Below are 12,110 nucleotides of genomic sequence, written 5' to 3' on the forward strand. Positions count from 1 at the left end.
CGCCGCTCTCCCGCCCCGGGGTGAGCGCGAGCCACCTCCCTCCTCCCTCCGCCATGGATCCAGCAACTGGAGCAGCTTCATCTTCCAGGTAACAACCCCCGCCCCCCCCGCCCCTGCCCCCCCTCCCACACCCCTCCCGCCCGCCCTCCCTCCCGTCCCACCCCCCCTCCGCGCGCCCGGTGCGCGCGCAGCTGTCCCCCCTCCCTCTCCGCCCTCCCCGCCCTCCCGAGGCGCCGGCTGGGCGCGCGCGCGCGGCGGGGGCCGAAGCTGCTCCCTCGCTCCCCCCACCCCGCCCCGCCAGGCTCCAACTGCCGCCACCCGCCGCCGCCGCGCGCCGCCCGGGCCCCCGCCCCCGGCCCGGCCCTCGCCCCGCGGGCCTCTCGCCCCCACCCAGGGGCGTCGCCGCCGCCGCCGCGCTCCGCGCCCCACAAGACGCCCTCCTTCCCTCCCTCCCGCCGGCCGGGGTGCGCGGCGGGCGGGCGGCCCTCGGGCCATGCATTCGGCTCGGCCCAACCCGGCCGGCCGGGGCGGCGCCCCGAGCCCGGGCCCCGCGCGGCCCGTGCCCCCGGCTCCCGCTGAGCTCCGGGGGCCCCACTGTGGCCGAGGCCATGTTCCCCGTGTTCCCTTGCACGCTGCTGGCCCCCCCCTTCCCCGTGCTGGGCCTGGACTCCCGGGGGGTGGGCGGCCTCATGAACTCCTTCCCGCCACCTCAGGGTCACGCCCAGAACCCCCTGCAGGTCGGGGCTGAGCTCCAGTCCCGCTTCTTTGCCTCCCAGGGCTGCGCCCAGAGTCCATTCCAGGTGAGTAGGGGCCGGGCCGGGCGGGCAGGCGCCGACCAGCGACCGCGGCCCACACGGCGCCTTGTCTCTGCAGGCCGCACCGGCGCCCCCACCCACGCCCCAGGCCCCGGCGGCCGAGCCCCTCCAAGTGGACTTGCTCCCGGTCCTCGCCGCCGCGCAGGAATCGGCCGCGGCGGCTGCGGCCGCGGCAGCTGCTGCCGCTGCAGTGGTTACTGCACCCCCAGCCCCTGCTGCCGCCTCCACAGTGGACACAGCGGCCCTGAAGCAGCCTCCGGCGCCTCCTCCGCCACCCCCTGCCGTATCCGCACCAGCCGCCGAAGCCGCGCCCCCCGCCGCGGCCGCCACCATCGCCGCAGCGGCAGCCACCGCTGTCGTCGCCCCAACCTCTACAGTCGCTGTGGCCCCTGTTGCATCTGTCTTGGAGAAGAAGACAAAGAGCAAGGGGCCCTACATTTGCGCCCTGTGCGCCAAGGAGTTCAAGAACGGCTACAATCTCCGGAGGCACGAAGCCATCCACACAGGAGCCAAGGCTGGCCGGGTCCCTTCGGGTGCTATGAAGATGCCCACCATGGTGCCCCTGAGCCTCTTGAGCGTGCCCCAGCTGAGCGGGGCCAGCGGGGGAGGGGGAGAAGCCGGGGCTGGCGGAGGCACAGCCGCAGTGGCGCCCGGTGGCGTTGTGACCACGACCGCCTCTGGAAAGCGCATCCGGAAGAATCACGCCTGCGAGATGTGCGGCAAGGCCTTCCGCGACGTCTACCACCTGAACCGACATAAGCTGTCGCACTCGGACGAGAAGCCCTACCAGTGCCCTGTGTGCCAGCAGCGCTTCAAGCGCAAGGACCGCATGAGTTACCACGTGCGCTCACATGACGGCGCTGTGCACAAGCCCTACAACTGCTCCCACTGTGGCAAGAGCTTCTCCCGGTGTGCAGGGGCCTCGGCTGCCCACTAGGCCGATGGTGGGGGGAGGGCAACAAGGTGGCCTGTCTTTGGCTGGTGGGGAGGCGGCTCCCGATGCTGGGGACAGGAACCACTCCCAGGGAGGAGGGAAGTGAGCCTCGTGGTTACTGGGAGCAGGGGGTGGTACTTGAGAGGAGGTGGGTCTTTGGGCTGGAGGAAAGCCGCTTCTGGGCAGAGATAGAATCCTGTTTTGAGCGATTTCCTGTCTAAGGACCAAAGATGTAGGGGAAAATTCTGGGGTTCTTGGAAAGGCACTTTGGAGAAATCTAGGCAGATTTGAGAAGCATCTCACCTTGGAGCCTTAGCCCTAACCCCCCCCCCACCTCAACATATCCCTAGGCCGGATCACCTCAACAGTCACGTCAGACAAGTGCACTCAACAGAGCGGCCCTTCAAATGTGAGGTAGGAAGCCCGCTGCCTCCTGTCCTGGTTTTCATGATTTTGATCCTCACTGTAGCTGTCTGAGTTCAACCTCTCAGACCCCCTTTTTCTCTCTCTTTTTGCCTTTTCACTCCATTTTCGCATTTCTCCTTCAAGGCCTGGTCATCTCACGCCCATTTCCTACAGATCAAAGACCCCCAAGGCTCTGATCCCTTTATCTTGCCCCCTTCTCTCTACTCCCCGAAGCTTTAACTCTCCTGTGACCCCCCCACGCCCTCCCCCCCAGAAATGTGAGGCAGCTTTTGCTACGAAGGATCGACTCCGAGCGCACACAGTACGACACGAGGAGAAGGTGCCATGTCATGTGTGTGGCAAGATGCTGAGCTCCGCTTATATTTCGGACCACATGAAGGTGCACAGCCAGGGCCCTCACCATGTCTGTGAGCTCTGCAACAAAGGTACATGCTAAGGGATGCCAGGAGGGCAGGGACAAAGTGGGAGTAGGTGGGCACAACGCTGTTGGTTGTTTTCATGGATGTGGGTTAAGGGTGCTGTAGCCAAGAGCTCGTGGCATGTAGAGAGAGCCCTTTAAGAAGCAAGCACAACAGCATTGGAAGTAACTGAGCACTAAATTCTATGCCATGGCCCAGAGGAGACAGTGCACCAAAGAGTCAACCTCCTGGGTGTGCCTGGGGAAAATGAAGTGGGCTCAAGAAAGCCAGTCCCCAGGGTTTCAACTTTGCAGCCACAAGTTCTTGTCTCCAGCTCCTGGGGCAAGTCGAGAACATCAGCACGGGTGTAACAAGCACACACCCTGCCCAGTAACAAAAAGCTGTTTTCAGTGTGGTTATTCACTATACGATCTGAGACCAGGGCACTGGAGAGGGGGGGACACAGCCGTCTCTACTGAGAGTCAACCCTTCAAAAAGCTAGGCCACAGTGTCCTGTCATTTGGGAGAGATCTCCCAATTATGGGGGAAGATCTCTGTAGGTATTAAGGATTAAGAAACAGGTACCATGCAAACCAGGCCCCAAGCTCAGGGAAGGGCTATGTCCCAGTGGAGTAGTTGGCCCCAGCCTACCAAGGATGTGGTGGGAGGAGGACAGTGCCATGTGAGGAGGGTGTCCCCAGCCTAGGAGAACAGCCCTGTCTCTGGGGTCTCCACCAGGCTGACCCCCCACTCCCCATCCCAATCCACCCCCCCCCATAGGCTTCACCACAGCAGCATACCTGCGCATCCACGCGGTGAAGGACCATGGGCTCCAGGCCCCGCGGGCTGACCGCATCCTGTGCAAGCTGTGCAGCGTGCACTGCAAGACCCCTGCCCAGCTGGCCGGCCACATGCAGACCCATCTGGGGGGGGCCGCCCCTCCTATCCCGGGAGATGCCCCCCAGCCACAGCCTACCTGCTGAGGGGGACCCCTGCACCCACCAGGCAAGGCGTGGGACATGGCTGGGGGGGCAGGATGGGATGTGTGGGACAAGGGACTTCAAAGGGCCCAATAGGGGATCTCAGGAAGGCCAGGGATGCCAGTTTGTCACTCAGATTAGGGAGACTTGGGGTCCAGAGAAGGTAGTACAGAATTGCTGTGTGGGTAAGTCAGGCAGGTCAGAGTCTCTGGGGGCCAGATAGGAAGTAACGGCTGTGTCCCAGGGGAAGTAGGGAAATAGTTGGGAAATCTGAGGGTATGGAGCATGTTTCTTGCCATTCAGGTTGTGCTGTGATCCTTGGTGTTTCTCACTGTAGGTACTGGTGAGGTTTGTCCAATGGCGGCGGCGGCGGCAGCAGCAGCAGCAGCGGCAGCAGCAGCAGTGGCAGCCCCTCCCACAGCTGTGGGCTCCCTCTCTGGGGCAGAGGGGGTACCAGTGAGCTCTCAGCCACTTCCCTCCCAGCCCTGGTGAGCTCCAAGTTGATGGGAGCGAGGGGAAGAGCAGAGGAAAGCTCTTCTTGGTACAGTCTCCTCTTCTCACCAACTCCTCACTGCTCACCATCAACCAAGGAGCCTCCAGACAGAGGAGGAAGAAGGAATTCACTAGGTTTAACAATGTTTCTCCTGCTCCTTTCTTCTCCCTATCAGAGCTGACCCTCCAAACACCTGTCCCCTGAGTTGTGTTGAAGTCCCCTGGACAGTGAGCAGGGGTGGCAGAGGACAGCAGCAGTCACTGCCCTCAACCTTTAAACCCCTTGCCTTTCCTCCCAGGGATTTGTGAGCCTTTCCCTAGAAGGTCCTGTGCTCTCCTCCTGCAGTCCCCTCTCCTACTGTCTGCTGCCCCTTCCTGGGGAGTTGGTGCTTTCTTTTTTTGTTGTTGTTTTTTCCCAGGGGGAGGGAGGAGAGAGAGGAGGGGGACTAAGATTCTGTCCCAGAGGAGGGATACGGTGGTACTGAGGGACAGAAGAAGGGAAGGCAGAGGGATACTTTCAGTAAGGTAGGGTGGTTGAACACTAAACATCCTACTGGATATCTGTCCAGGGAAAAGCCAAGGGGAGTGTCAGAAGGAGCCACTAGGGCCAGAGGCAGAACAAGAGAGATGGAATCTTAGGGGGCCAGGGTAAAGGAGGAGAGCCAGGGACTAGAGGTGCTTCCTGGGGGTGGGGGAATGCAGCCACGGTGTCTCCCCCTTCCCTCTTCCACCCCAGCTCCAGCCCTGGTCTTTTCTCCTCTTTCCCACAACAGAAGCTGTGGCCCTGGCCATGTCATCGTGTTCCTGTGTCCCTTGCATGTTCCCTCCCTCCCCTCCCTCCTTTTGCGCAGACCCCATTACAATAAATTTTAAATAAAAAATTTGTCTCTGGGTTCTTAAGTTAGCTTCACCAACTTAAGAGAGAAGTCCCCCCTTCTCTCTCTCTCTCTCTCTCTCTCTCTCTCTCTCTCTCTCTGTGTGTGTGTGTGTGTGTGTGTGTGTGTGTGTGTGTGTAAGGGGGGCGGGGGTTCTTTGTTGGCCTTCATCTTAGTTCCAGCTTTTCTTGCCCTGCAAACTACTGACTCCCCACCTGAGATACAGCCTCTAGCTACAGCACAGATTAGGGTGTACTCAAGAATCCAGAGGCTGTGGAAAGCAAGTTCCACGTCTCTAAGGAATACCCATTGGAGGTTTGGGATGCCCAAGCTAGCCAGCTACTCATGCTATCCTCCCTTCCACAACCCAGCAGCAGACTGCACAGAACCCTGCCAAATGTCTGCACATTTAGATCTCTGAGGCTATGGTTGACGCAGATGCAGAAAGGTTGGGTAAACTGTTCAGTTCCACATGGGCTGCTTGCCCTAGCTGTTCCAGGGCAGCCCTGCGCAACTGCCTAGCTTGCTGGAATTTTTTTCTGGGTTTTGCGCAGACCTTTCTAGAGACCCTCCCTTAAGCATGCTGCTTTCCTGGAGTAGAGAGGCTTCAGTTCTGCAGGCTCCCTTCTTTTGAAACCCCGCGCTGTACCCCTGCAGCCGCCCCAAACTTAGACCTATCTCCTTAACCCATCTATGCTGCTCAGGATGCCTCCTCCCAGTCGTCACTGGTCGGTCTCACAAACCCAGGTCTGTGCCAGGATCCCCCGGTGACCGTTGGCGGGAGGGGCTGAGGGCTTAGGAAGGGGGGTGCCCCACCTGGAGGTGCGCGTGAGAAAGGTCAGGGAGGGGGCACGAGTGGTCCCCGGGCCGGTTTCCCAGGTAACACGGGGCCTGGCACGAGGTTCCCTTGGGCTGTCCGGGAGGGGCAGGAGGCGTGCTAGGGGCGGGGGCGGCGCGGCAGCAGTGCAGCTTAGGGGAGGGGACCAGAGAAGAAGGGCCGAGCAAACCCGGAGGAGAGAGGAGGGGAGATCCGCCACCTCCCTTCATTGCTCACAGACTTGTTCCCTCCCTGTCTGCGGCTGCTGCTGCTGCTGCAGCAGTGGCGGCGGGACGCAGGAGCAGTCCCCAGGCTGGCGGCGGATGAGACTGGGACAAACTGAGACCGCTGGTAGGAGTGGACGACAGACAGCTGGGTGGCATGGGAATGCAGGTGCCAGGCGAACTAGAGGGTGGTGCTGGGTGCGCCATGCCATCGGGAGAGGATCCCCTCCCCCTCAGCCTCTCTGAAAGCAACAAGAGAACCCCTAAAAGAAGGGCTGAGAAGGGACACCCAAGATGCTAGGTGTCTACAGAAAGGGGCGGGGAGGAGGTTGGGGGTGGGCATTTGAACCCAAATGCGCAGCAGGAAAACCCGCACTGCTCAGGTGGTGCCCAGAAAGGAGGGAAGGGTACAAAAGGAACAGAATGTCTGGGGTTCTCTGTCAGTCTGCCTGTTGGAGTGTCTGTTATGTACACAGATTTTGATGAGCTGAGGCACCTCCGAGGTGGGATCTGAGAGACTGGGTCTTGTTTGGTATGTTGGATGGATCCAGGAACAGATCTAGAGGGGCTCTGTCTAGAAAAGGGTTTATCTAACCAGGGCTCTCCAAGCAGACTTACTTCACCAAGGGTGTCCCACCTCCAAGCAAAGGAAACTCCAAGTTTTCCTCGTCTCCCTAGGGACAGTACAGGCTAGCCTTGGCCGCCTCACCAAGACTGTCTCCTCCTCTTCCAGGGTTTGCCACTGTCACTGCTCTTCCCTCTTTCCCACGGGCCCTCTCCTATCTCCCTTCTCTAAGATGGCAGCCAGCAGTTCTGAGGTCTCTGAGATGAAGGAGCTAGAAGATAGTTCCAAGACCCAGAGAGAAGGACCTGGCCATTCTGAAGCTGGCCTAAGTCCTGTCCAGGTTGTAGCAGAGATTCCAGACCAGCCAGAGGCCCTTCAGCCCGGCCCAGGTATCACTGAAGCCCCTGTGGACTCAGGGCCTAAGGCTGAGCTGGCCTCAGAAACCACAGAGACCCCAGTTGAGGCCTCAGAAATAGTCCAGGCCGCAGACCTCAGCTTAAACCCACCCGAAGAATCCAAGGCCAGCCCCAGCCCCAAAGAGGCATGCCAAGAGTCAGCATCCAAACCAGATGTGAACAAAGAAGCTGCAGCAGAGCAGGGGTCTGAGCAGCAGTCTGCAGCCCCTCCTGAGCCAATCTCAGAGCCTGCTTTCCACCTAAATCCCCAGCCAGATCCTCAGCCAACTTCCCAGTCTGCTCCTAAGCTACCCCTTCAGCCAGAGGCCCCCACCCAAGAGGACCCTACCACTGAGGTCCCGACAGAAAGTATAGGGGAAAAGCAAGAAAATGGAGCAGTGGTTCCCCTTCAGGCCGGTGATGGAGAAGAGGGCCCAGCCCCCCAGCCTCACTCACCACCCTCAACTGAAACACCACCAGCCAATGGGGCTCCCCCCCGGGTGCTGCAGAAGCTGGTTGAGGAGGACAGAATAGGAAGGGCTCATAGTGGGCATCCAGGATCTCCTCGAGGTAGCCTGAGCCGTCATCCCAGCTCCCAGCTGGCAGGACCTGGGGTGGAAGGGGGTGATGGCACCCAGAAACCTCGGGACTACATCATCCTTGCCATCCTGTCCTGCTTCTGCCCCATGTGGCCTGTCAACATTGTGGCCTTCGCTTATGCCGTCATGGTGAGCCCCAAAGGGACCCTGGCCCAGGCATACTGTGCTCCCAGCTTCCCGCTAGTGTCAGAATAAAGCCCCAGAAATGACACACTCCCTTTCCTCTTTCCGCACGGACCCCACTTTCCCAGTTGCTGGACCTTTGCTTGCCTCTCCCCAGGACCTAACCCTCCAAGCCACTCTCGACCTGCCCTGCCCTGCCCTGCCCTTTAAGCGGGAGGGAAAAGATGTTTCATGTAACTTTGCTGACCTGTGTGCCCTCTTCCTCCTGCATTCCCAATCCTTCCTTTCTTAACCCCATGGGCTGACCTCCTTCCTCTGGATTCTCACCTGATCCCTGCTGGGCTGGCTCCTGTTGACCTGGGCCATGACACCTCCAACCCCCCTCACCCGCACCCCAGTCCCGGAACAGCCTGCAACAGGGGGACGTGGACGGGGCTCAACGTCTGGGCCGAGTAGCCAAGCTCTTAAGCATCGTGGCGCTGGTGGGGGGGGTCCTCATCATCATCGCCTCCTGCGTCATCAACTTGGGCGGTGAGTGGGGGTCGGTCGGGGACAGGAAAGGGAGGAGTGGAAGGGTTGACAAGGGCAGCTTTACTAACCCCTTACCCTGCTCTCTCCTGTCTGTTCTCCCTATTTCTTTGTCTCTTCCTGTCTCCTTCCCTGTTTGTCTTTCCCTCTCCTCTCCCACAGTGTATAAGTGAGGGGTTCTGCCCTGCATTCCAAGACTTTCCTTCCTGTTGGGAGCTGTCTTGGGTCCATCCCTACCCTGGGGGAAACCCAGTCCATGGCCCTGGCCCCCATCCCTAGGGACCAAGGGAGCCTGAGCAGCCTTGTTTACAGCTCTTTCCTGCTCCTGCATCCTGCCAGGCTCCACTGCCAGCCACAGGGTTCCTTTCTCCCTGCACTTTTGCCTGCGGATCTCCCTTCTTGCCTCTTGATCCCCCCTAACCCTGCACTCGGAAAAACCTCTCTGCACTTCTGGAAGCCTTCCTGAACATCTAAATTGTACTCTGCACCTCTGCATCTCTCCCAGCCCACTGCACTTCTTCCTGCCTCTGGACTCCTCTGAACCTGAATTAACCCCCACCTCCTAACTGTCATTGTCTTGGCATCTAACTCATTCTTTTCTTCCTTCCTTAACACCTTGCTCCCCTTGCCACATCCCTGACTCCTCTGCCTTCTCATCTCCCTGCTACCATCTTCACCTTCCTGCACCACTTATTCTGTAAAAAGCTGCAGTACTTAGGTCAGGCTGAGGGAGGAGGACAGTGTGAGGAGAGGACTGCCTAGCTAGGGGCTCTGACTGTTCTCTACTGGGGACCATCTGGGCCCAGGCCATACCCTGACCCCAATCCCTAAGGTGCCTACCGGGTTGCAGAATTGGCAAGCCAGGCCTCACCTGGGGGAAGGTGAGAGTGGGAGTCCTCATTCTAAACATCCAGGGGAGGAAGGAGTGCCGCAGCCTGAGTTGACCTGCCCATTCGGGCTTTTAACCTCAGAGTTTCTTGTTTGAAGGTCTGGGGGTTTGGGGCCATTCACTTGCTTTGTAAACAATAGAATTAAAAAAAAAAAAAAAAAGAAAGAAAGAAAAAAAAGGACCAAAGTTCCCAGCTGCAGGGAGCGAGGGAGGGGTGGGGGAAGTTCTGTTATTATTCTCTAAGAGGATAAGGTGTTGCACGCCACAGCCCTCTGAGGAGGCAGGGAGCCAGCTGCAATGCATTTTGGAGTTGGGGAGGGGGGGTTGTTTCCTTTAAGAAAAAGTTGGGAGAAACTAAAATTCCTTTAAAAAAAAAATCAAACTGAGTCTCCCTTTTTGTATGCTGAATGCTGCATGAGTCGTAAACACCAATAAACAGAGAATGCATGAGACTCGCCTCAGTTGGTCCCTGTGTTCGTTTGCAGAGTCAAGGCACTGCTTTCTGGCAGGCCCTAGTGAACGAAATACGCATGCGCTGCCGCAGTGGCCATCTTTAGTGTGGGCCGAAGCTAGTGGTGCCTACAGGCCTATCCGCGCATGCGCCAGCCTTCTCTTCCCTCTTTCGAGTAGCTCTGATTACAGTCGAGTCTCCGCGCGCCATTTCTCTGCGCCTGCGTGCTGCGACCCTGCGCGGCCGGGAGGCGGGCTTTAGCTCCGGTTGTACGGCCGCTGAGTTGACGAACTAGGTCTGCGAGCTCTAAGGAAATGACTCCCGTCCAGGTGTTGGAGAGGGCGATGTGAAAGCGAGAAAGCAGGCCCTCCCCTTTCCAGCTCCGAGCGCGGTTCCTGCGGGTCCCCGGGAACGGCAGGATTCTGGATCTGGATCCGTGGGGTGGGGTCTGTCCTTGCCGGGATCTGAGCGCCCCCTCCTGGGGACGGGTCTCTGGCCGCAGTCAGTGTTGGACTGACTGGTTGGAGATTTCGTAAACCCCAGTGGATTTCAGTCCTTTTGGGGGAGGCGCCCTGGTCTGGTACTCCAGAATCTCTTACATTGCTGGGCTTCTCTAGTGCTCTATGTCCCTGGGCCATGGAACCATTGCAGGCAGCACAACGGCGCCTCTGTCTGAAGAAGGGGAAGTGACTTCCGGCCTCCAGGCTCTGGCGGTGGAGGACACCGGAGGTCCCTCTGTCTCGGCTAGTAAGGCCGAGGAAGAGGGGCAAGGAGGTCGGGAGGAGGCCGGGCGTGAGGGATCCAGGGCTGAGGAGGCACTAGAAGCTCCCAACGCTGCGGGCGACGAGCGCGCCGAGGGAGAATCCGAAGACTGGTGCGTGCCCTGCAGCGATGAGGAGGTGGAGCTGCCGGCCAATGGGCAGTCCTGGATGCCCCCACCCTCCGAAATCCAGCGTCTCTATGAACTGCTGGCTGCCCAGGGTACTCTGGAGCTTCAAGCGGAGATCCTGCCCCGCCGGCCACCTACTCCTGAAGCCCAGAGTGAAGAGGAGAGATCAGATGAGGAGCCGGAGGCCAAAGAGGAGGAGGAGGAAAAGTGAGACCATAACTTTACGTTGCCCCTGGGACTGTTCTCCTGAGCACAGAAACTGGAGGGAGGGTTGAGCCAGCAGGTGTTTGGGAGGGCCTCCCTCACCCGTCATTCTCTGTTCACCCTGTCTCAGGCCGCACATGCCTACAGAATTTGACTTTGATGATGAGCCAATGACACCGAAGGACTCACTGATTGACAGAAGACGTACGCCAGGTACGAATAAGAGGGAAGAATTGAGGGGAGGCCCCGGGCCTCTTCTGTGTATCCCAAAGTGTTCCATCGGCTGCTATCAAACCAGCCGCAGGATGGAGCATACACACAGGAGGAGGGTATTTCTGGCTTAGGTCAGTGCCTTACTTTTTCCTCTAAGAGACCCACAGACCTTCTTTTGCCTGTTCATTTCATCTTATTCCCAGAAGTTCAAAGTTGGCTGGTCATTATTCTAGGACACTATTATGTAGCTCTGTGTACATCCCCAGAACTGATCTGCCATCCCAGCCCACGTGCCTTCTGAGACTTACTCAGAATCATTGAGTTCTCTCCCACCTGGTCAGGCCAACAGCAAGTTCCATTAGCTCCATGTCTACAGATGTACCTTTAATACCATCTCTCTCCTGCTGGACAGTTTCCACAGCTCTAACTGGTCTCCCTGCTTCTGGTCTTGGCAACCAGAGTAGTCCTTGTCATTTCTCTGCTTGTAGTCCTCCAGAGGGTTCCATTACAGGTAACATGACCAGGGAGAATCTAAGTTGTCTGTCCTCTATCCCCACCCCAGTGCCCCAGGACCCTTGCACTTGTCACCCCCCACACACACACCCAGTATGCTCCCCAGCCATCACATGTCAGTCATCCTGTGTGTGGCCCAGCCTGAAGCATTAGCTCCTCTGTGCTGAGGCCTAAAATGGATGTGTTCAACAAGGTCTCTAAGTGTAGGGGCCGGAGGTGCTCGCTGCCTCAATCCTGTCTCACTTCCTACCTTCTTAGGAAGCTCAGCCCGGAGCCAGAAACGCGAAGCCCGCCTGGACAAGGTCCTCTCGGACATGAAGCGACATAAGAAACTAGAGGAACAGATCCTTCGCACTGGGAGAGACCTCTTCAGCTTAGACTCAGAGAGCCCCAGCCCTGCCAGCCCTCCGCTCCGATCCTCCGGGAGCAGTCTCTTTCCCCGGCAACGGAAGTACTGACTATTGCTGCTGGGGCCTACAGGTGCAGACTTTTTCTGCTGGTCGTGGCCAGCCCTTCCCAGCCCAGGCTCTGGGAAGCTTGTCACAGAGAAAAGCTTCAAGCTCCCAGCGCAGTGCCTTGCAGGAGAGTGTGTGTTCTGTTGAATGTCTGCTTGCAGTTCTGAGCTGGGTTTGCTGAGCCTAATAAAAGATGCAGAATGAGTCTTTTGGCAGAGACTGCCACTGAACCCAGGCATGTGCTGTCACTTGGGCAGAGGCAGAACTGTATTCCTCCGCGTTGGAATAGTGACGCCTGAAAGGGCAAAGGTACCCAGCCATCATC

The 12,110-nt window shown here is 58.7% G+C and overlaps 3 protein-coding genes across 5 annotated transcripts; all 3 read left to right on the plus strand.

The window, feature by feature from the left end:
• Nucleotides 1-474: 474 nt before the first annotated feature.
• On the plus strand, nt 475-4,942 carry Maz (MYC associated zinc finger protein). Of its 3 annotated transcripts, none has more exons than XM_035442203.1 (6): nt 475-800; nt 904-1,724; nt 2,100-2,163; nt 2,429-2,600; nt 3,354-3,578; nt 3,891-4,028. In XM_035442203.1, the coding sequence occupies exons 1-5, from the start codon at nt 609-611 to the stop codon at nt 3,554-3,556; spliced, it is 1,452 nt and encodes a 483-aa protein (XP_035298094.1). In that variant the 5' UTR covers nt 475-608; the 3' UTR covers nt 3,557-3,578; nt 3,891-4,028. The 3 variants fall into 3 exon arrangements, with proteins under 3 accessions (XP_035298094.1, XP_027260390.1, XP_027260391.1); XM_027404589.2 differs by having other exon boundaries at nt 476-800; nt 874-1,724; XM_027404590.2 differs by lacking the exon at nt 3,354-3,578 and having other exon boundaries at nt 478-800; nt 874-1,724; nt 3,891-4,942.
• Nucleotides 4,943-5,034: 92 nt separating this feature from the next.
• On the plus strand, nt 5,035-9,250 carry Prrt2 (proline rich transmembrane protein 2). Its single transcript, XM_035442204.1, is given in 4 exon segments — nt 5,035-7,649; nt 8,042-8,185; nt 8,187-8,298; nt 8,301-9,250. Coding segments are annotated over 4 exon segments (1,191 nt in total). The 5' UTR covers nt 5,035-6,758; the 3' UTR covers nt 8,345-9,250.
• A 454-nt stretch (nt 9,251-9,704) lies between these two features.
• On the plus strand, nt 9,705-12,015 carry Pagr1 (PAXIP1 associated glutamate rich protein 1). Its single transcript, XM_027404592.2, has 3 exons — nt 9,705-10,607; nt 10,735-10,817; nt 11,589-12,015. The coding sequence occupies exons 1-3, from the start codon at nt 10,135-10,137 to the stop codon at nt 11,786-11,788; spliced, it is 756 nt and encodes a 251-aa protein (XP_027260393.1). The 5' UTR covers nt 9,705-10,134; the 3' UTR covers nt 11,789-12,015.
• Nucleotides 12,016-12,110: the final 95 nt, after the last annotated feature.

Source organism: Cricetulus griseus, chromosome 3 (assembly GCF_003668045.3).
Source record: "Cricetulus griseus strain 17A/GY chromosome 3, alternate assembly CriGri-PICRH-1.0, whole genome shotgun sequence".
Taxonomy (NCBI): Eukaryota; Metazoa; Chordata; class Mammalia; order Rodentia; family Cricetidae; genus Cricetulus; species Cricetulus griseus.

Coding starts and splice junctions, on each gene's coding strand:
- Maz (XM_027404589.2), top strand. CDS start 609: ATGTTCCCCGTGTTCCCTTGCACGCTGCTGGCCCCCCCCTTCCCCGTG. Junction 801..873: donor GCGCCCAGAGTCCATTCCAG/GTGAGTAGGGGC, acceptor TTGTCTCTGCAG/GCCGCACCGGCGCCCCCACC. Junction 2,601..3,353: donor CTGTGAGCTCTGCAACAAAG/GTACATGCTAAG, acceptor CCCCCCCCATAG/GCTTCACCACAGCAGCATAC.
- Pagr1 (XM_027404592.2), top strand. CDS start 10,135: ATGTCCCTGGGCCATGGAACCATTGCAGGCAGCACAACGGCGCCTCTG. Junction 10,608..10,734: donor AAAGAGGAGGAGGAGGAAAA/GTGAGACCATAA, acceptor ACCCTGTCTCAG/GCCGCACATGCCTACAGAAT. Junction 10,818..11,588: donor TGACAGAAGACGTACGCCAG/GTACGAATAAGA, acceptor CTACCTTCTTAG/GAAGCTCAGCCCGGAGCCAG.